Source organism: Oncorhynchus tshawytscha, linkage group LG28, assembly GCF_018296145.1.
Source record: "Oncorhynchus tshawytscha isolate Ot180627B linkage group LG28, Otsh_v2.0, whole genome shotgun sequence".
Taxonomy (NCBI): Eukaryota; Metazoa; Chordata; class Actinopteri; order Salmoniformes; family Salmonidae; genus Oncorhynchus; species Oncorhynchus tshawytscha.
In genome coordinates this window covers 19,466,176-19,488,004 of record NC_056456.1, presented here as the reverse complement: position 1 = coordinate 19,488,004, position 21,829 = coordinate 19,466,176, and the positions used below count along the sequence as shown (strand labels likewise).

The 21,829-nt window shown below is 42.3% G+C and overlaps 1 protein-coding gene across 1 annotated transcript in view; it reads right to left on the bottom strand.

The window, feature by feature from the left end:
- The window catches only part of LOC112226863 (dipeptidyl aminopeptidase-like protein 6), a 112,616-nt gene that overhangs the window by 62,879 nt on the left and 27,908 nt on the right, over positions 1 to 21,829 (bottom strand). Inside the window, exons 4-8 of the mRNA XM_042307991.1 lie at positions 12,128 to 12,222; positions 11,922 to 11,996; positions 11,760 to 11,812; positions 8,532 to 8,613; positions 4,333 to 4,453 (exon numbers count right to left, since the gene is read on the bottom strand). Of these exons, the coding sequence (XP_042163925.1) occupies positions 4,333 to 4,453; positions 8,532 to 8,613; positions 11,760 to 11,812; positions 11,922 to 11,996; positions 12,128 to 12,222 (426 nt within the window). The remainder of the gene's footprint in view (positions 1 to 4,332; positions 4,454 to 8,531; positions 8,614 to 11,759; positions 11,813 to 11,921; positions 11,997 to 12,127; positions 12,223 to 21,829) is intronic.

The following is a 21,829-nucleotide window of genomic DNA, read 5'->3' as shown; positions in this document are numbered from 1 at the left end:
CCCTAACCCTAGCTCCAACTCCAGCCACAACCCTAACCCTAGCTCCAACTCCAGCCACAACCTTAACCCTAGCTCCAACTCCAGCCCTAACCCTAGCTCCAACTCCAGCCACAACCCTAACCCTAGCTCCAACTCCAGCCACAACCTTAACCCTAGCTCCAACACCAGCCACAACCCTAACCCTAGCTCCAACACCAGCCACAACCCTAACCCTAGCTCCAACTCCAGCCACAACCCTAACGCTAACTCCAACTCCAGCCACAACCCTAAACCTAGCTCCAGCCACAGCCCTAACCCTAGCTCCAACTCCAGCCACAGCCCTAACCCTAGCTCCAACTCCAGCCACAACCCTAACCCTAGCTCCAACTCCAGCCACAACCCTAACCCTAGCTCCAACTCCAGCCACAACCCTAACCCTAGCTCCAACTCCAGCCACAACCCTAGCCCTAGCTCCAACTCCAGCCACAACCTTAACCCTAGCTCCAACTCCAGCCACAACCTTAACCCTAGCTCCAACTCCAGCCACAACCCTAACCCTAGCTCCAACTCCAGCCACAACCCTAATCTACCTCCCAGAGATGCAGTAACACCTGAGGTATCTCTCTGTGGTGGTTATTTCACACAACATGACTGAAGTGCTTATGTACTGGTTGTAAAAATACAGCAATATGCATAACGGGCCTGATTCAGACCTTCCTACGCACACCTTTCCTACGCACACCTTTCCTACGCAAACCTTTCCCTTTCCTACACACACCTTTCCCTTTCCTACGCACACCTTTCCTACGCACACCTTTCCTACGCACACCTTTCCCTTTCCTACGCACACCTTTCCCTTTCCTACGCACACCTTTCCCTTTCCTACGCACACCTTTCCTACGGACACCTTTACCACACCTTTCCTACGCACACCTTTACCTTTTCCTACGCACACCTTTCCTACGCACACCTTTACCTTTCCTACGCACACCTTTCCCTTTCCTACGCACACCTTTCCTACGCACACCTTTACCTTTCCTACGCACACCTTTCCTACGCACACCTTTACCTTTCCTACGCACACCTTTCCCTTTCCTACGCACACCTTTTACGCACACCTTTACCTTTCCTACGCACACCTTTCCCTTTCCTACGCACACCTTTCCTACGCACACCTTTACCTTTCCTACGCACACCTTTCCTACACACTTTTCAGTAGTTGGTATTCAAAGTTAACTTATGCAGGTGCGTAATGAGCTTTGCAGGCGTGGTTCCCTTGTGCATGCTGGATAAATTGAATTCAACTGCTGGAACCCTCCCATTTGCTGGCCAACATATTTTGTCCTGGAGTTTTCATTCAATAGGTTTTACAGTACATTTATCTAAAGCCAACCTATCTAAAGCCAATTTGTACTTTTAGTTACAATTTCTCTCGACAGAGTCACTAGAATATATGGAGAAAACTGTTCAGAATATTAGGGATCAATTAAGACATGTAGGTCTAAATACAGACATATTCGTCTCCTTTTCAGTACCAATTGGTAGATAAAAAAATACTCTGATCTTGCATATTATTGAAGGTTAAGAAAGTATTTATGAATATATATTTTTTTTAAACAGGTTTCGAGAGCCTTTACACACTAAACATATTGGTGAATCAAAAATACAATGGTTTGATTCATCCTGAAAGTTGCCATATTCAATAGTTCAATCCATGAAATATTGTAAGGTGAGGAAAGTGTAAAATAGGGGTTCAACATAAGTCCTATAAATCTCCCCTAACCAACCTCACTAATCATGGAACTGTGTGATGACAATGTACAGTCCAGCCGTTGTGAACCGTGCGTCAGGCTCCAGGTTTAAACTGCTAAGTATGGTCTGTGTTCCATAATGATTCAAATACTCCCAAATTATTGCACAACTTGTAATAAGGTAGCCTAATATGATCCACTATTGCTTGCGATCCTCAGGAACAAGCGCACAAACGTGACCGAGGAAAGAAAGTTAAACTGACAATGTTTTTTGATATATTTGTTATTTTACCAGGTAAGTTGACTGAGAACACATTCTCATTTACAGCAACAATCTGGGGAATAGTTTTGGATGGGGGATGAATGAGCCAATTGGAAGCTGGGGATGATTAGGTGGCCATGGTTCTAAGAGGGCCAGATTGAGAATTTAGCCAGGACACTACTACTCTTAAAACGAGTGCCATGGGATCTTTATTGACCACTGAGACTCAGGACACCCGTTTAACGTCCCATCCAAAAGGCAACATCCTACACAGTGCAATGTCCCCAATAACTGCCCTGGGATAACAAAAATTTAGACCAGAGGAAAGGTTGCCTCCTACTGGCCCTCCAACACCACTTCCAGCAGTATCTATTCTCCCATCTCGGGACCAACCAGAGCCAACCCTGCTTAGCTTTAGAGGCAAGCCAGCAGTGGGATGCAAGGCGTATTCTGCTGGCTAATTGAATGATGCCAAATGTAAGGACACTAACACTAAAGTGACAGTTAGAAATGTATGTGGGTATTACTGACGGTGGCTCCCGATTGTGGTTCATATTTAACATGATACAAACTGTCAAATAAAAATGTGACAATCCCGGGCATATAATTCAAACATTCTAAAGCCTATACATGAACTCGGCAGGTTCGGCCCTACAGAAGCCTGTAGCTTGAGTCTCCACATTTCATCTACACAAATGATGAGGGCACACAATAAATATTCTGAATAGCGGCGCAGGTATTTATAGCCTTCTTCACTGTGGAAAAGGGGCCGCAATACATGACATGTTGATATGATTTTCAGTTTGCTTCCATGTCTGGTTAACATTAGTCAGAATATAAATAGAGCGAAAAGTGCATGAAAAGGGAATTACGTCCGTTTACGTGTTTAACTCGGGTCGGAATTCTCCATCACAGGAACTGTTGCTCCAATCCACTGCACACGTTGCCAGATCATCACCGACAGACAACTTCTCGTTTCCTGTCACTACAGTGATAAATCAGCGCTGGGGGTGTTGTGAAGAGACATCCTGCGCTGTCTAGTGCGGTCGGCTTTGTGTGGCACTCTCTCTGCTCTGCATGACAATCCTATCCTGTCTCATTACTATATCACCCTCACACCAAGCATTCTGCTCTGATAAGATAGGGAGAGGGGCGCACACACGCACGCACGCACGCACGCACACTCACACCAGTCTGATGATGCTGCTCTGAGATCAGGTCCTGCAGTTCAGGAGTCATTCCATAAACCTAGTGCAGACAAATATTATGCAACTATGTGGCTGTCTATTCGCACTATAAATAACATGCATATCTAATATCGCGCTTAGGCCTACACAATGGATTATAGCATTAGGTAAGCTTAACTGTGAGTTTACAATCTAGAAATCTAATCAAATATGAAAGCCAATAGGTTTTATGAGAGCTTAGTCAGTAACCACTAATTAGACAGTTGATGGCTAATCCTGCTTGATACTGTACACAAGTCTTGTGAAAGACTGGTTTCCAGCTGCACACTATCAGAAACGGCTACTGTAGGCCTACATAGTGCCAGACTGGCCGATGGGGATGTAAGTGTGTTATAATGGGTTTATACTCCTCTCAAAAAATGGATTTGGGATCCAGAATGCCCTGTGGTTGAATTACAGTGACCACTAGAGAGCGAAGAGGTACCACTGTCACCTTGAGCCTAAGGCTGCTATTATAAAACTCTAAAAAAAATATCAATCCCATGTAGTAATCCAGTGATATAAGGGGTGACATCGAAAGTAAAACCATCATCCAACAAAACAAATCAATGAGGAAAAAATGTAAAGAAATAAATGGAGAAATTAAGACCGTATTGAGCAGAACATTTTCCAAATGACCACATTACAAATGGCGGTACAGTAGTAGTGTGGATGGCAACCAGTTGCAGAGTGAGATTGCAGCGATGCAGACATGAATTACTGAACATTGCCTAAACACAGAGACACAGAGACAAGCGTGGAGAGCTCTGGGGACAGGGAGACAGTGAAATACAACCAGATGTTTCTCTTTATGTAATTACTTACAAACACTAGCCATAGATAGCCTTTGTCTCTGAGGAGAGGGGAAAACTCATCTTAAAAAACTACAATAAAATTGTCTCTATTTTTTGTTATGATTATATTGGCTTGCTTATTCTTTTAAAACAATATACAGAATAGGTGGAGTTTATTTGTGATTCCATGCCCTATGTTTTGATACTGCTGCAATCCTGGGGTGTAACTAACAAACGTTCTCTGTCCTGCTGGTATTTGTAGTTCTGTTAGAATAGCTCAGCTGTATGCAGTAGTGAAGGTGCATTTGTAGTTTGCCTACCTTCATACAGCCAGTCACTCAGGCCATTGAAGATGACTCGCTCCTTCCCTGTGGACACCAGGCGAATGGTTCTGCTCTCCACTGTCGCTCTGTAGTAGATGTTGTTCTCAAAGATAAAGATCTGGGGAAAGAAAGGACATGATGCTGGGTATGGTACCTCCAAAATAACCGTTTTGTGCATTTTAGTGATTTTGCCTCTTGGCGTGTTTCAAATGTTGTCTTCTCTGCTTGACACTATGGCTGCCTTGTAATTACTAGATTGTACCTTTCCACACAATAAAAACCACTTTGACTGACACTCCTCCTGGGTAATCTTCATCACAGTGTGACAGACACTCAGTCCTAAAAAGAACATTCATCCTCCAGCCTGTAGACATATGCACTTACACACACCATGCACAGAAGAGTCCCATACAAGTCTAAGCCCTGTCTAAGCTGTGGGGGGGACGGGACATTCTACTAAGCTACAACATATGCAATTGTTTATAGAAGGTCATACCAAGGATCATTTCACCATTTGATTTAGAATTTTAAGACCCCTTGAAGTATAAAAAAATACATATAAAAAACTATTAGATGACATTTGGGAGGGGGGTTACTGCTATCAGCCCAGACAAACTAATTGGATAACGGATTGGAACAACAGAGAGTCTTTAAAAAAATGTTCTGAGGTGTCTGTCCTATTCTCTGAGAGATAGTATTCACTGTACTTCCAGTCATTTAAAAAAAAACTGATACAGGGGGACGTTGTGATGCCTGTGGGCTTCCTAGGGCAAAACAACCGACAAGTATTGTACGGGAGAGTCTCATCTTTCCATAGCAGTGTAATAATAATAATAATAGTCTGTAGGCCAAACCGATTTTGTGAGAAGACCGATTTTCGGAATGTCTCATGGTCTGGCAAACACAGCTCTGGCTCTGTCACCTTTCACCACAGATGGGATGTCTCATGGTCTGACAAACACGCTCTAGCTCTGTCACCTTTCACCACAGATGGGGTGTCTCATGGTCTGACAAACACGCTCTAGCTCTGTCACCTTTCACCACAGATGAGGAAGTGTGACTTTGTATTGAGACGCATCCAGTCACACAAAAGGGAATATACTGTAACGTTGCGGATAAAGTTTGGAATGATCATTTCATGTGTTTAACTTCTCAAGACCATTTCTAAAAGGACTTGTTTGTGAGTTTATGGAGCCTTTGTTCATGTTTTTCCAGGGCCCCCATACACAACGAGGATGAGGAAGTGATTTGCTGTTTGGGGTAAGTTTCTTCCCAAAATGTGAAATCACAAAAAAGGTGTCTGTAACATGCCATTTCCATCAAAAATTGAGATTTGGTTGAGAAAAATAAAACTTCTCCTTTAAGAAGAGACTACTGTTGGGTGGATGAGTGTGTGGCACCACCACCAATCCACCGTCAATCCACTCTCCTCTCCTGCAGCTTTACCATGCGTTGGTGGGAGAGGGACACAATGTGTCTTTGAAGTACACAGATCAGACTCAGACAGACACTCCTTTATTCTTTTCCATGGTCTTAAGTCACAGGGAGAGGGATGATGATTCTCTTTCATATTCTTGGTATTTGTTTAAAAGTCAAGGGTTGATGTGGACAGGGAATTAAAATGGGACATTTTCCAGCTTGTAGGTGGAATGTGTCTCTTGACTTATGACCCATTCAATCAGTTACCATTCATTATATCAATAAGGGATAAGATGAAAAGAAAAAGATTGGGAACAAAGGTAGAAACAAAATTTTAAAAATAAAACAAAAGTAGAGAAGATAATAAAAAGATTTCAAAAGGTAAAAAGAGATGAAAGTAGAACCATCAAAAGAAACCTGTGGAGCATGTGAAAGCCTTCCTGTGTGTACAGTATGTGTGTGTGTTTGTTTGTGTGTGTGTGTGTGTGTGTGTGTGTGTGTGTGGACCCAGCTAGTTGATTGCTCTGTCATGATAGAGTAATTGCCCATGGCTTAATGATCACAGTAGGGTGCTTCTCTGTCTCCTGGTTCCACAGATCACACACATGATGCTCCAGTAAACACATGCACGCACGCACACACACTTTGATGTAATTCTGTATAATGGATGATTCTGATCATTCTGACAGTTTTTATTATGCAAAATCATTACGTCCACAAACGGGAGAAGAATAACTGGTGTATCAATAACTGGTGGGTGACTTCTGTGTCTCTTTGATATTTTAAGTAGTAATCGTAAAAGCCTGTTAAACTAAATGAAGTGCCCTTGAATAAAGATCCCATGGAGAATTCAATAAATCAGATTTTTTTGTATGAATAAAGACTTGCTAAAATGAAGCATTTTGACATGTTCCTATGTGCACCCTCTGTGACTTCTAGGAAGATATTAACATGTTCCTATGTGCACCCTCTGTGACTTCTAGGAAGATATTAACATGTTCCTATGTGCACCCTCTGTGACTTCTAGGAAGATATTAACATGTTCCTATGTGCACCCTCTGTGACTTCTAGGAAGATATTAACATGTTCCTATGTGCACCCTCTGTGACTTCTAGGAAGATATTAACATGTTCCTATGTGCACCCTCTGTGACTTCTAGGAAGATATTAACATGTTCCTATGTGCACCCTCTGTGACTTCTAGGAAGATTTTAACCCACTTTGCCTCACTATTTCTCCAGGTTTTCACCATCATTGTAAAGCCCTAGGTATTGTGTTTCGTTGAAAGTCATTTCTTAAGATTGGTATTTATTTCATGTGATTTGTTATTAATTTATGTCTGTCCCTCATGTTAAGGTCATCCCTGATACTTGAACCGATCCCTCGTTTTGATATGATGTAACCAATCCTTTTAAAATGTGTTTTTCAAATGAAACATTGATCATCTAATAGTCAAATCATAGTGTAAAAGCAGGTGAGCTGGTTATACGTTTTGGGGAAATGTTCTGGTAAACCCTGTTATCCAGAGATAGAAAGGCTATAAATGTTTTAAATAACAATTTCCCAAAAATTGTGAAGCTTGCATTTACAGTAATTGCCAATCTCTGTTGCACAAAGCAAACTTCCATTCTCCCTGTTACATTGGGATTTATGGCAGATTTAAGATGAAATCGTCAACCCTGCTATGGTCAACCCTGTTATGGTCAACCCTGTTAGGGTCAACCCTGCTATGGTCAACCCTGTTATGGTCAACCCTGTTAGGGTCAACCCTGCTATGGTCAACCCTGTTATGGTCAACCCTGTTAGGGTCAACCCTGTTATGGTCAATTCTGTTATGGTCAATCCTGTTATGGTCAACCCTGTTACTTTATTTGGCACCTACACGAATAGGCACTTACTGTATTACATTTTTTCGGAATAACTCGTTTTTTATGAAGTTGAAAATTGTGCTCTTTATGACAGAATGTTAAAATTAGGTGGCGAAAAAAAATGTGGGACCAAGATACACTTTTCAAAAGGCACCGAATTGGTGGAACGACCCTGGTATCATTGGCTCAAGCTGAGAGAAAAAACATCCGCTCAGACAGTTCACAGCTCTAGCTCTTCAATAAACCAAACACGCAGCTACTGTAGACATCAAAACAAAAAGGAACCAATCGGGTCATCTATAACCATATGCAAATGGACCTGCCTTCTCCTTTGGCAGGCAAGATCTCATATTTTACTAGCTTGAAGTGTTTATATTGTTCCCTTTTAAATTTGTCGGTCGACTAATTTAGGCAAATTATATGATAAGAGCTCTAAGGTAACAACCAACCGAGTTGCAGTAAAAGGTAATAGTCGGTGGTGAAACACAAGGGAATACAGCCTACTACTGTTATTCTGTAAGTAGTCCTCCAATATAAAGTGCTGTTGTGAGGTGAATGAGAACCTGCAGTGTACCAACCAGGGAAAACAACGAGGTACACTTCTATTTTTTCGAAAAACGTATCTCCTTCGACTCAATAACAACAATGACTGCTTCCTGCTTTAACCGCAGCAACGGTTTTGACATCATCGTCTCCGGAGTGGTGCTCTGTAGAAAGGGAACGCACAAAGGGGCGTATCACGGTGTCTGTCAACTCTCCCTTTGGCAGGCCTTAAAAAAGTTGGAATAATAATTTGTTTAGAGTTCAAGGCTGGAGCATATCGGTAATGGAGGTATACGGGTGTGTGTCTTTTTCAGTGAGACAGTGAGGGTGTAGGCTGGTGAGTAGACAGGTGTGTGGGGTCTCTTACCAACTGTTGGCCCTTGGGTCCCCATCCAGCATACTGCAGGAGGGAGTTCCGTACCTCAGGAGGATTCAGACTCCACGTTTCCCTGTGGAGATACAACACACACTCTGTCACGGTGTGTGTGTGTGTGTCTTTGTTTGTTTCAGGGCGCGTGTCTCAGACTGTGCACAAAAATACATGGAATCTTCCAGTGAGCTATCTAGGTTGCTTCTGTCATGGTACTATCAATCATTCAGAGACAAATTTAGCAAATGTTTGCTTAACTTTAAGACTGAGTATAAATATGGAACAACAAGCAGACCAGACAGAGCTAGTACATAACAAGTGGCCTTTACCTTGGCTGATGTTAGGGATGGTGTTTTAAATATATCCACCAGATGGCAGCACAAGTGCATGGATTTGACTTTGCTGATGCTAAGCACTTGTTAATGCCACGTTCACGTGCTCGTCGAAACTAGGAAACTTCCGACTTGCTAACAGGTTGTAATTACACACATGCCGTGTTCAACCAGTAAGCAAGTCGAGACACCACACTTTTTTATGTTTCAATGAAAGTCAATGAACTAAGAAGCCCAGACCCAGCTGCTATTGCATTGGTGTCTATAGGAGACAAAGCCAGTTAAGTAGACCGAAACAGACCTTTTTTTTCAATGGTAAATGCCCTGATTGAACTATCTTCATTTATCCATCATCTTTGGTAGAAAGTCAAGCTGTCACAAAGAACAGTCAGCAATTTCCTGTTTCATTTAATACTCAGACAAAGAAGATGTCAGTCAGTCAGTCAGTCAGAGAAAGAGACAGACAGACAGACAGACAGAAAGAGAAAGACCGAGAGAGCGTGAGAGAGAGACAGGGAGAGAGAGAGAGAGAGAGAGGGATAGAGAGAGTGACAGACAGAGAGAGACATATACATACAGACAGAGACAGACAGACACAGACATATACAGAGAGAGAGACAGATACAGACAGACAGAGACAGACATACAGACAGACCTAGATAGACAGAGAGGCAGACATATACAGACAGACAGACATATACAGACAGATAGAGAGAGACAGACATAAACAGACAGAGAGACATAGCTATACAGACGGACAGACAGACAGACAGACAGACATATACAGACAGACAGACAGACGGACAGACAGACAGAAAGACATAGACAGACAGACAGACAGAGACATACATACATACATACATACATACATACATACATACATACATACATACATACATACATACATACATACATACATACATACATACATACACAGACAGACAGAGAGACATACATAGACAGACAGACAGAGAGACATATATACAGAAAGAGACACAGACATGCATATACAGGCAGAGAGACAGACAGACAGACATACACAGACAGACAGAGACAGATAGACAGACAGAGACAGACATACATATACAGACAGACAGACAGACACATATCTACATACACAGACATACAGAGAGACATACATATACAGACAGAGAGAAATACATATACAGACAGAGACAGAGAGACATACATATACAGACAGACAGAGAGACATACATATACAGACAGACAGAGAGACATACATACACAGAGAGACATACATACACAGACAGACAGAGAGACATACATATACAGACATACAGAGAAACATACATACACAGACAGACAGAGAGACATATACAGACAGAGACAGACAGACATACATACACAGACAGACAGACATATACAGACAGACAGAGACAGACATACATATACAGACAGACAGAGAGACATACATACACAGACAGACAGAGAGACATATACAGACAGACACAGACAGACAGACAGACAGAGAGACATACATATACAGACAGATAGAGAGACATACATTTAGAGACAGACAGAGAGAGAGACATACATATACAGACAGACAGAGAGGCATACATATACAGACAGACAGAGAGACATATACAGACAGACAGACATACATACACAGACAGAGAGACAGACAGACATACACAGACAGACAGGGAGACAGACATACACAGACAGACAGAGACAGACATACAAATACAGACAGACAGAGAGACATATACAGACAGAGACAGACAGACAGAGACAGACATACAGACAGAGAGACACAGAGAGACATATATACATACACACACAGACAGACAGACAGATAGACAGAGAGACATACATACACAGACAGACAGTGAGACATATACAGAGACAGACAGACATACATACACAGACAGAGAGACAGACAGACATACACAGACAGACAGAGAGACAGACATACACAGACAGACAGAGACAGATAGACAGACAGAGACAGACATACATATACAGACAGACAGAGAGACATACATACAGAGACATATACAGACAGAGACAGACAGACATACATACACAGACAGACAGACATACATATACAGACAGACAGAGAGACATATACAGACAGAGACAGACAGAGAGACATATACAGACAGACAGACAGACATATACAGACAGACAGACAGACAGACAGAGACATACATACATATACAGACAGAGAGAGAAACATACATATACAGACAGACAGAGAGACATACATATACAGACAGACAGAGAAACATACATATACAGACAGACAGAGAGACATACATACACAGACAGACAGACAGACAGACAGAGGGACATACATATACAGACATACAGAGACAGACAGAGAGACATATACAGACAGAGACAGACAGACATACATACACAGACAGAGAGAGAGACAGACAGACAGACATATACAGACAGACAGAGACAGACATACATATACAGACAGACAGACAGAGAGACATACATTTAGAGACAGACAGAGAGAGAGACATACATATACAGACAGACAGAGAGACATACATATACAGACAGACAGAGAGACATACATATACAGACAGACACAGAGACAGACCGACATACATATACAGACAGACAGAGACAGACATACATATACAGACATACATACATACATACATACATACATACATACATACATACATACATACATACATACATACATACATATATATATATATATATATATATATATATATATATATATATATACAGACAGACAGACAGACAGACAGACAGACAGACAGACAGACAGACAGACAGACAGACAGAGAGACATACATATACAGACAGACAGAGAGACATACATATACAGACAGACAGGCAGACAGGCAGACAGACAGACAGACAGACAGACGTGCAGACTTACGGGGTGATGAGACTACAGATGATGTAGAATGCCATGTAGGAGTGCTGGTAGATCTGCAGAGACAAACACAGCTTCAGCTTCCAACCTCAGAAGACAGAATCACCCAATAAACTCTGAAACGGAGACAAAAGGAAAAGGAGAAGTGTGGTCCTTTCTACTCACTGGGGCCACGTTGTAGGCCAACAACACATGTTCCAGGTCTGGAGATATTTGGTACTTGGTGGCTTTATACATTTCCTGGAAAAGAGAGAAGTGAGGACATTTTGAGTCAAGTTTATTAAAAATGAGCGTCATACTGTATATACTGTATTTAAATACCATATCACCTTCTCATACAGTTTTGGGAATAAATATAACCTAATACTCACAAACTTCCTGTTCTCCACCAAAACGACCCTCTCCTGTGTTTCGACGTTGAGTTTGACCACATCCCCTTCTTGTGTTCGATACAGCAGTACATTGTCTGGAAATAATAAACAGCACAGAAAAGAGAGAATTACATATTGGAATATGCAGCCGGCTGTTTCAAACAGCACAGATAGTGATGGATCAGGGATTCTAACCTCCTGCCACAGAGGGTTTTGAGGGGCCAGACTTCCACCCTGGACTGGGGTTGGATTGTTTTCAGGAGGCACAGAGGGTTTTGAGGGGCCAGACTTCCACCCTGGACTGGGGGTAGATTGTTTTCAGGAGGCACAGAGGGTTTTGAGGGGCCAGACTTCCACCCTGGACTGGGGGTAGATTGTTTTCAGGAGGCACAGAGGGTTTTGAGGGGCCAGACTTCCACCCTGGACTGGGGGTAGATTGTTTTCAGGAGGCACAGAGGGTTTTGAGGGGCCAGACTTCCACCCTGGACTGGGGGTAGATTGTTTTCAGGAGGCACAGAGGGTTTTGAGGGGCCAGACTTCCACCCTGGACTGGGGGTAGATTGTTTTCAGGAGGCACAGAGGGTTTTGAGGGGCCAGACTTCCACCCTGGACTGGGGGTAGATTGTTTTCAGGAGGCACAGAGGGCTTTGAGGGGCCAGCCTTCCACCCTGGACTGGGGGTAGATTGTTTTCAGGAGGCACAGAGGGCTTTGAGGGGCCAGCCTTCCACCCTGGACTGGGGGTAGATTGTTTTCAGGAGGCACAGAGGGCCTATTGGAGCTGGCCCTGCTGGCAATCATGTTCCCTATGCAGTATAATATACAGTAGTTGTAGGGTGTGATGGCGGTAGACCATTTTCCCACTATTGTTACGACCCAAACCGTATTGTGCTGGCTCAGAAATGTTTTTCTATGGTGGATTGGTGGATGCATAACTACGCCAGCACAGTAGAGCTTGGCTCCGCTTTGCTGAGTATTATGAAAAGGGTAGTGTTGTCCTCTAGACACAAGCCACTTCAGTGTCACTGTGTCCTGTTCGGATAAACCCCCCTCCCAAGAGAAGAGGCCTCCGTGCTGCTATCTCCAATGTTTTTACCCTTCAAATAAAGGATGATTGAATAGCCATCTCATCTTCCTTGCTTACTATCCGCCACAACAATAACACAATGGTGCTGATGCTAGTGATACTGGCAGGATTTCATATTGCTGGACATAATGGCCTTTTTTATGGTGGTGGTGTGTTTTTACGATAAATAAACTCTACGTTTACGTATTCTGTTTTGAAAATGTTTTCCTGCTCCAAAGTCAAAATATTTGTTCAGTCATGACAGTTCATCTCTCAAAACACAATAATGGATGCATTAGGTATAATGGAAAGTGTACAGTATGAGTATCCTGCCACTCCACACTCCAGAAGGCCTGACAAGTCAGCTGACTTCTGTAAAGTAGTGCATAACAACTTTAACAAAAGCGATTCATTAAATTGCTGTAATTAATCAATCAATTAAAAGTAATGAGAGCAGAGAACATTCCAATGTGGTTTAGACAAAGGACAAGCTTTGAGGTGTGCGTGTGTGTGTGTGTGTGTGTGTGTGTGTGTGTGTGTGTGTGTGTGTGTGTGTGTGTGTGTGTGTGTGTGTGTGTGTGTGTGTGTGTGTGTGTGTGTGTGTTACGGTTAGTTCTCTCCCCACAAGAATAGAAATCAAACAAAAAGTTGACCATCTGGGGCCATTTTGTTAGTCCCCACAAGGTCAACTGCTATTTCTAGGGGGTTTCGGTTTAAGGTTAGAATGAGTGTTAGGGATATAATTAGGTTTAGGGTTAGGAGCTACGGTTAGTTTAAGGGTTAGGAGCTACGGTTAGTTTAAGGGTTAGGAGCTATGGTTAGTTTAAGGGTTAGGAGCTACGGTTAGTTTAAGGGTTAGGAGCTACGGTTACTTTAAGGGTTAGGAGCTACGGTTAGTTTAAGGGTTAGGGTTAGGAGCTAGGGTTAGAGTTAAGGTTAGGTTTTTGGGTTAAGGTTAGGGTCAGGGTTAAGGTAAGGGTAAGGGTGAGGGTTAAGGTTAGGGTCAGGGTAAGGGTAAGGGTAAGGGTGAGGGTAAGGGTGAGGGTTAGGGAAAATAAGATTTTGAATGGGACTGAATTATGTCCCCTCACAAGGTTAGTTGTACAATACTGTGTGTGTGCTTCTGCTGGTGAGGTGAATTATCATGATCCATCTGCTGAGGGAAATGCCCTTCTGCCTGCTGTTGAACATCTCTGCAGCCACCATTTCCCTACATATTATTTGGCTGTTTGCAAGGAAAAACACTGGACAGCATGTTGCCAACGTCATAACGGGGTGACTAGGCCAAAATATTCTGCCATGATTTAAATGATAAATTCAGTTTCACTGTAAAGTCCATGGAGAACAAGAGCACCACCTCTTGTCTAGCCCACTGCACTGAGGCTAGGTAACACGGTCACCACCGATAAATCCATGATAATTGAACATTTCAATAAGCATTTCTCAACTTCTTTCAACTTTTTCACTCTGGACGCTTCATCTGGACATGGTTCGTCAGGACTTCCAACAGCCGAAGCTAAGTAGTAACATTAACATGATGCATTCTAATTACAGTCGCTGTACTCATAATATACAGGAGAACGATCGCCTTACGGCAAGGATAGCTGTGCTGCAAGCCCAGCTTCAGATGCAATCGTTAGGCAAGGGTAATTTCAGTGTAGGAAAGGATGAAACAGTGTCTGTGTCACCAATAAGTACAGATAGTAACGTTAGTATAAATCCTCTCGCACGGTCCCTGCAGCCGGACAACTTTTTCATGGCTTCTGGAGGGAAATGCTGTAGGAATGCTCAACCGGTGTCGCTCATTCAGCCGACAGAAACTTTCAACCGGTTTTCCCCATTAAGCAGCGAGTCGGAGTCTGAGGCCGAGCCTTCTCAGGTCTCTACTCCTCCCGTTACGGGGTCTGAGACGCCGAAGCCTCCCACCATTAGCTCTAACAAATTGAAAACCCTAGTCATTGGAAACTCCATTACTAGCAGTATTCGACTTAAAACTAATCATCCAGCAATCATACACTGTTTACCGGGGGGCAGGGCTACCGATGTTAAGGCTAATCTGAAGATGGTGCTGGCTAAAGCTAAAACTGGTGAGTGTAGAGAGTATAGGGATATTGTTGTCCACATCGGCACCAACGATGTTAGGATGAAACAGTCAGAGGTCACCAAGCGCAACATAGCTTCAGAGTGTAAATCAGCTAGAAAGATGTGTCAGCATCGAGTAATTGTCTCTGGCCCCCTCACAGTTAGGGAAGTGATGAGCTCTACAGCAGTCTGACAACTCAATCGCTGGTTGAAAACTGTTTTCTGCCCCTCCCAAAGGATAGAATTTGTAGATAATAGTCCGTCTTTCTGGGACTCACCCACAAACAGGACCAAGCCTGGCCTGGTGAGGAGTGATGGACTCCATCCTAGCTGGAGGGGTGCTCTCATCTTATCTACGAACATAGACAGGGCTCTAACTCCTCTAGCTCCACAATGAAATAGGGTGTAGGCCAGGCAGCAGGCTGTTAGCCAGTCTGCCAGCTTAGTGGAGTCTGCCACTAGCACAGTCAGTGTAGTCGGCTCAGCTATCCCCATTGAGACAGTGCCTGTGCCTCGACCTAGGTTGGGCAAAACTAAACCTGGCGGTGTTCGCCTTAGCAATCTCACTAGAATAAAGACCTCCTCCATTCCTGACATTATTGAAAGAGATTGTGATACCTCACAAATAGGGCTATTTAATGTTAGATCCCTTGCTTCCAAGGCAGTTATAGACAATGAACTAATCACTGCTCATAATCTTGATGTGATGGGCCTGACTGAAACATGGCTTAAGCCTGATGAATTTACTGTGTTAAATGAGGCCTCACCTCCTGGTGTCACGTCCTGACCATAGAGGGTCCTTATTTTCTATGGTGGAGCAGGTCAGGGCGTGACTGGGGGGGGTTAGTCTAGTTTATTATTTCTATGTGGCACGTTGGTTTGAGTATGCTTCCAACGATTGTGGCAACTATATCCCTTGTTTTGAGATCAAAGCACAAGCTGCATGTATTCACGTGTGCACATTTGTTCATATTCTTGGCTATTTAGTGAGTTATTAGCCCAGTTATTGCTAATTGTGTCCATCAAGAGCACAAAACGTTTACAGTGTATGTAGCACCGCTGTAGTCAACGTTCGTTGTTCTTTTATTGTTTTTGTTAAGTTTCACAATTAATAAATGCCTTGGTCCATTTCTAAAAACAATCGTGAAACCTGGTTACACTAGTGACCATATCCCTTGCGCATCCCGCAAAGGCGGAGGTGTTGCTAACATTTACGGTAGCAAATTTCAATTTACAAAAAAAGCCCAGACGTTTTCGTCTTTTGAACTTCTAGTCATGAAATCTATGCAGCCTACTCAATCACTTTTTATAGCTACTGTTTACAGGCCTCCTGGGTCATATACAGCGTTCCTCACTGAGTTCCCTGAATTCCTATCGGACCTTAGCAGATAATATTCAAATTTTGGGTGACTTTAATATTCACATGGAAAATTCCACAGACCCACTCCAAAAGGCTTTCGGAGCCATCATCGACTCAGTGGGTTTTGTCCAACATGTCTCCGGACCTACTCACTGCCACAGTCATACTCTGGACCTAGTTTTGTCCCGTGGAATAAATGTTGTGGATCTTACTGTTTTCCTCATAATCCTGGACTATCGGACCACCATTTTATTACGTTTGCAATCGCAACAAATAATCTCCTCAGACCCCAACCAAGGATCATCAAAAGTCGTGCTATAAATTCTCAGACAACCAGAAAGATTCATTGATGCCCTTCCAGACTCCCTCTGCCTACCCAAGGATGTGAGAGGACAAAAATCAGTTAACCACCTAACAGTAGTGGTTAAGAGAGCCCTCACTGCTGCTCGATCATCCTATTTTTCCAACTTGAGGAAAATAAGAACAATCCAAAATGTATTTTTGATACTGTCGCAAAGCTAACTAAAAAGCAGCATTCCCCAAGAGAGGATGAATTTCACTTCAGCAGTAATAAACTCATGAACTTCTTTGAGGAAAAGATCATGATCATTAGAAAGCAAATTACGGACTCCTCATTAAATTTGCATATCCCTCCAAAGCTCAGTTGTCCTGAGTCTGCACAACTCTGCCAGGACCTAGGATCAAGGAAGACACTCAAGTGTTTTAGTACTATATATCTTGACACAATGATCTAAATAATCATGGCCTCTAAACCTTCAAGCAGCATGCTGGACCCTATAACAACTAAACTACTGAAAGAGCTGCTTCCTGTGCTTGGCCCTCCTATGTTGAACATAATAAATGGCTCTCTATCCACTGCATGTGTACCAAAATCACTGGAAGTGGCAGTAATAAAGCCTCTCTTGAAAAAGCAAAGACCTTGACCCAGAAAATATTTGAAAAACTATCGGCCTATATCGAAACTCCCATTCCTCTCAATTTTTTTTGAAAAAGCTGTTGCACAGCAACTCACTGCCTTCCTGAAGACAAACAATGTATACGAAATGCTTCAGTCTGGTTTTAGACCCCATCATAGCACTGAGACTGCACTTGTGAAGGTGGTAAATTACCTTTTAATGGCGTCAGACCGAGGCTTTGCATCTGTGCTCGTGCTCCTAGACCTTAGTGCTGCTTTTGATACCATCGATCACCACAATCTTTTGGAGAGATTGGAAACCCAAATTGGTCTACATGGACAAGTTCTTATCTGTCAGAAAGATATCAGTTTGCCTCTGTGGATGGTTTGTCCTCTGACAAATCAATTGTAAATTTCGGTGTTCCTCAAGGTTCCGTATTTTACCTCTTGGGGATGTCATTTGGAAACATAAATGTTAACTTTCACTGCTATGCGGATGACACAGCTGTACATTTCAATTAAACATGGTGAAGCCCCAAAATTGCCCTCGCTGGAAGCATGTGTTTCAGACATAAGGATGTGGATGGCTGCAAACATTCTACTTTTAAACACGGACAAAACATAGATGCTAGTTCTAGGTCCCAAGAAACAAAGAGATCTTCTGTTGAATCTGACAATTAATCTTGATGGTTGTACAGTCGTCTCAAATAAAACTGTGAAGGACCTCGGCGTTACTCTGGACCCTGATCTCTCTTTTGACGAACATATCAAGGACAGCTTTTTTCCACCTACGTAACATTGCAAAAATCAGACATTTTCTGTCCAAAAATGATGCAGAAAAATGAATCCATGCTTTTGTTACTTCTAGGTTAGACTACTGCAATGCTCTACTTTCCGGCTACCCGGATAAAGCACTAAATAAACTTTAGTTCGTGCTAAATACGGCTGCTAGAATCCTGACTAGAACCAAAACATTTGATCATATTACTCCAGTGCTCCCTACACTGGCTTCCTGTTAAAGCTAGGGCTGATTTCAAGGTTTTTCTGCTAACCTACAAACCATTACATGGGCTTCCTCCTACCTATCTTTCCGATTTGGTCCTGCCGTACATACCTACATGTACGCTATGGTCACAAGATGCAGGCCTCCTAATTGTCCCTAGAATTTCTAAGCAAACAGCTGGAGGCAGAGCTTTCTCCTATAGAGCTCCATTTTTATGACGTGGTCTTCCTTATATCACCCAGCACTGAGACCTGTATGCTCTAGTTGGCTGGCCCTCGCTACATATTAGTCGCCAGACCCACTGGCTCCAGGTCATCTATAAGTCTATGCTAGGTAAAGCTCTGCCTTATCTCAGCTCACTGGTCCAGCAGGTACAGTATATCTCACTGGTCATCCCCAAAGCCAACACTCCCTTTGGCCACCTTTCCTTCCAGTTCTCTGCTGCCAGTGACTGGAAGGAATTGCAAAAATTGCTGAAGCTGGAGACTTATATTCCCCTCACTAACTTTAATCATCAGCTATCTGAGCAGCTAACCGATCGCTGCAGCTGTACATATTCCATCTGTAAATAGCCCACCCAATCTACCTACCTCATCCTCATATTGTTTTTATTTACTTTTCTGCTCTTTTGCACACCAGTGTCTCTACTTGCACATCATCATCTGCTCATCTATCACTCCAGTATGAATTTGCTAAATTGTAATTACTCCGCTACTATGGCCTATTCATTGCCTTACCTCCTCATGCCATTTGCACATACTGTATATAGACTTTAGTTTTTTTCTATTGTGTTATTGACTGTACGCTTGTTTATTCCATGTGTAACTCTGTGTTGTTGTTTGTGTCGCACTGCTTTGCTTTATCTTGGCCAGGTCGCAGTTGTAAATGAGAACTTGTTCTCAACTAGCCTACCTGGTTAAATAAAGGTGAAATAAAATTAAAAATAAAATACAATAAAAATCCAGATTGAGTAATTATGTTGATATATGTTGTTGTGGAAAGGTTACTTTCCAGTGAAGAAGACACACTATGTTACTGCTGCGTAAGTAGCTACATTGTTTATATATCAGTTTGTAAAAGTATGTCGAAAAAAACTGGCTCTGCTTTTGTGCTTTCTGGAGTCAATGAAAAAACAAAAATCATTTGAATCTCTAACACTAGAGGGCGATCAGTAGCTTTATTACATATTGTCGTGTGTTCTGCAGCTTGGTCAAACGTTAAACGGCCATCTCAGACCCGCCCTACATCTGTTTAATTTGGGCCATACCTGTCCTGTACATGCTCTGCATACATTATAGCTACAGTACTGTGTGGTGCGTGACGGCATAAACTGGACACTTATTATGAAGGATTTACCACAAAATGACATACAGAATCAATGTCTATGGGATTTACTCACCGTGGAGAGACACATTCCATATTTCCATTGGATTAATTACATGGCTCTGTCTATGTCTGTCTGTATAACCCATAAATGTGCTTGCTGAAAGCAAAGTACAACTTTACAAACTGTTCATCCTTCTTATTTTCTTTCCACTGCCACCTGTAGACTCAAAACCGTAAAAACTTGCAGGCAGTGTACTAGAAAACACTTTTTGATACAACTAATGCTTTTCACACTACAACCATATTGTAGTGGAATTGTTAGCTTAGATTACTCGTTGGTTATTACTGCATTGTCGGAACTAGAAGCACAAGCATTTCGCTACACTCGCATTAACATCTGCTAACCATGTGTATGTGACAAATAACATTTGATTTGATTTGATATTTGCATAAATCACAATGCATTTCAAAGGCAATAGACCTGAATGGGGAAACCTTGCCATGTAACTAGTCTTCAACCGTTTAAGCTGGAAACTCCATTGAAACTTTAAAACATGCAGACTGGTCTGGAATGGTGTACTTGTATATAGCTTATTTTATACCATTTATACTTTTTGAACTATAACCATTTTAAATGTGCATTAAAGCTCCATAGGTTTGAATGGGTTTGAATTCACCACTTATCTTGAACCATTAAAGCCACCAAAACCAAAATTAGACTGGCACTGGTACACTATTTTTGCTTAAAAGAAAATGGTTATTCTACGTATACTTTTCAACCATATTTGCATAAATCCAACTGTATTTCAGGTGCCATAGACTTGAATGGAACAAATTCCGGTCGCTACAAGTCTTCAATCGTTTTAGCTACAAAATGGCCTTCAAACTTTCAAACGTGCAGACTGGTTGGTGGATTTTTCCGTCAGTAAGCAAATTCCAGGTCAAAAACAGTGGAGAAAATGCTCCACATAACATTTTAACATGGAAATAGCTGTTCTATCATTTAGCCTACAGTAGCAGCAAATGTGTGGCCTACATTCCATGAGACTTTTGGGGGAAAAAACACGCAGGGCTTGATATTAACCTGTTCATCCACTTGCTAATCAGACAAGGAGCTGACTGAAAATGTGTTGTTTGATGCAAGAAACCACTTTACAAAATAAAATGCATTATTGTTCCCATACCCTTATTACAGAGAATAGATCAATTATGCTACCCTCTGCCTACGGTCTACTTAGTTTATTCAAGACCGTCTCAAAATACAACACTGCCCCTTTAAGAGAGAAAAAAGCTATTTTCAAAGATGGCTAGAAATGCACATATTTTGTGCTCTTGTAGGAAGCAACCACTCCCCCATTGTTGACAAGAAATTAGCTATAACTGGGCTAATAATTCACTAACTAGCAAAGAATATGATCAAATGTGCTTAGGTGGCTACATGCAGCTTTCGATTTGATCTCAAAACAAGTGGTTCTACTCACAACCGCTCATACTGTAAACACAGTCCAGTTCAAAGTGAATGGCACAGATCCATATATGGTAATGGCTATTTGCATGTAGGTCTACTGCAGCTCTGATTGGTTATGGTGCACCAGTCTGTGTAGAGTACGGGCATGAGTCATGCCTGTCAATGCAATAGAATCCTAATCCAATGCGCTCTGCCTACAAGAAAATCCCTTGCACAGTTAGCTTTGCTTTTTAAAGTGAAACAAATGTTTTGTTTCGATATGTTGCATTGAAAGTGGCTAATATTGCATTGACTGGATCACAATTCCCACAGTTGAGAGACACGTTGATAGTGTTAACTAAAGGCGAAAACTCTAGAAAGTTGACTGAAGTTCAATCTCGTGCTTCTCTGCGTGGGCTGATATTTCTTCTTCGTGGCAGTCCGAGGGGAGCTGGGCAACCGCGCACGAACGCAGGTTAGAGGGTACATTGTTTCTGAGTGAGG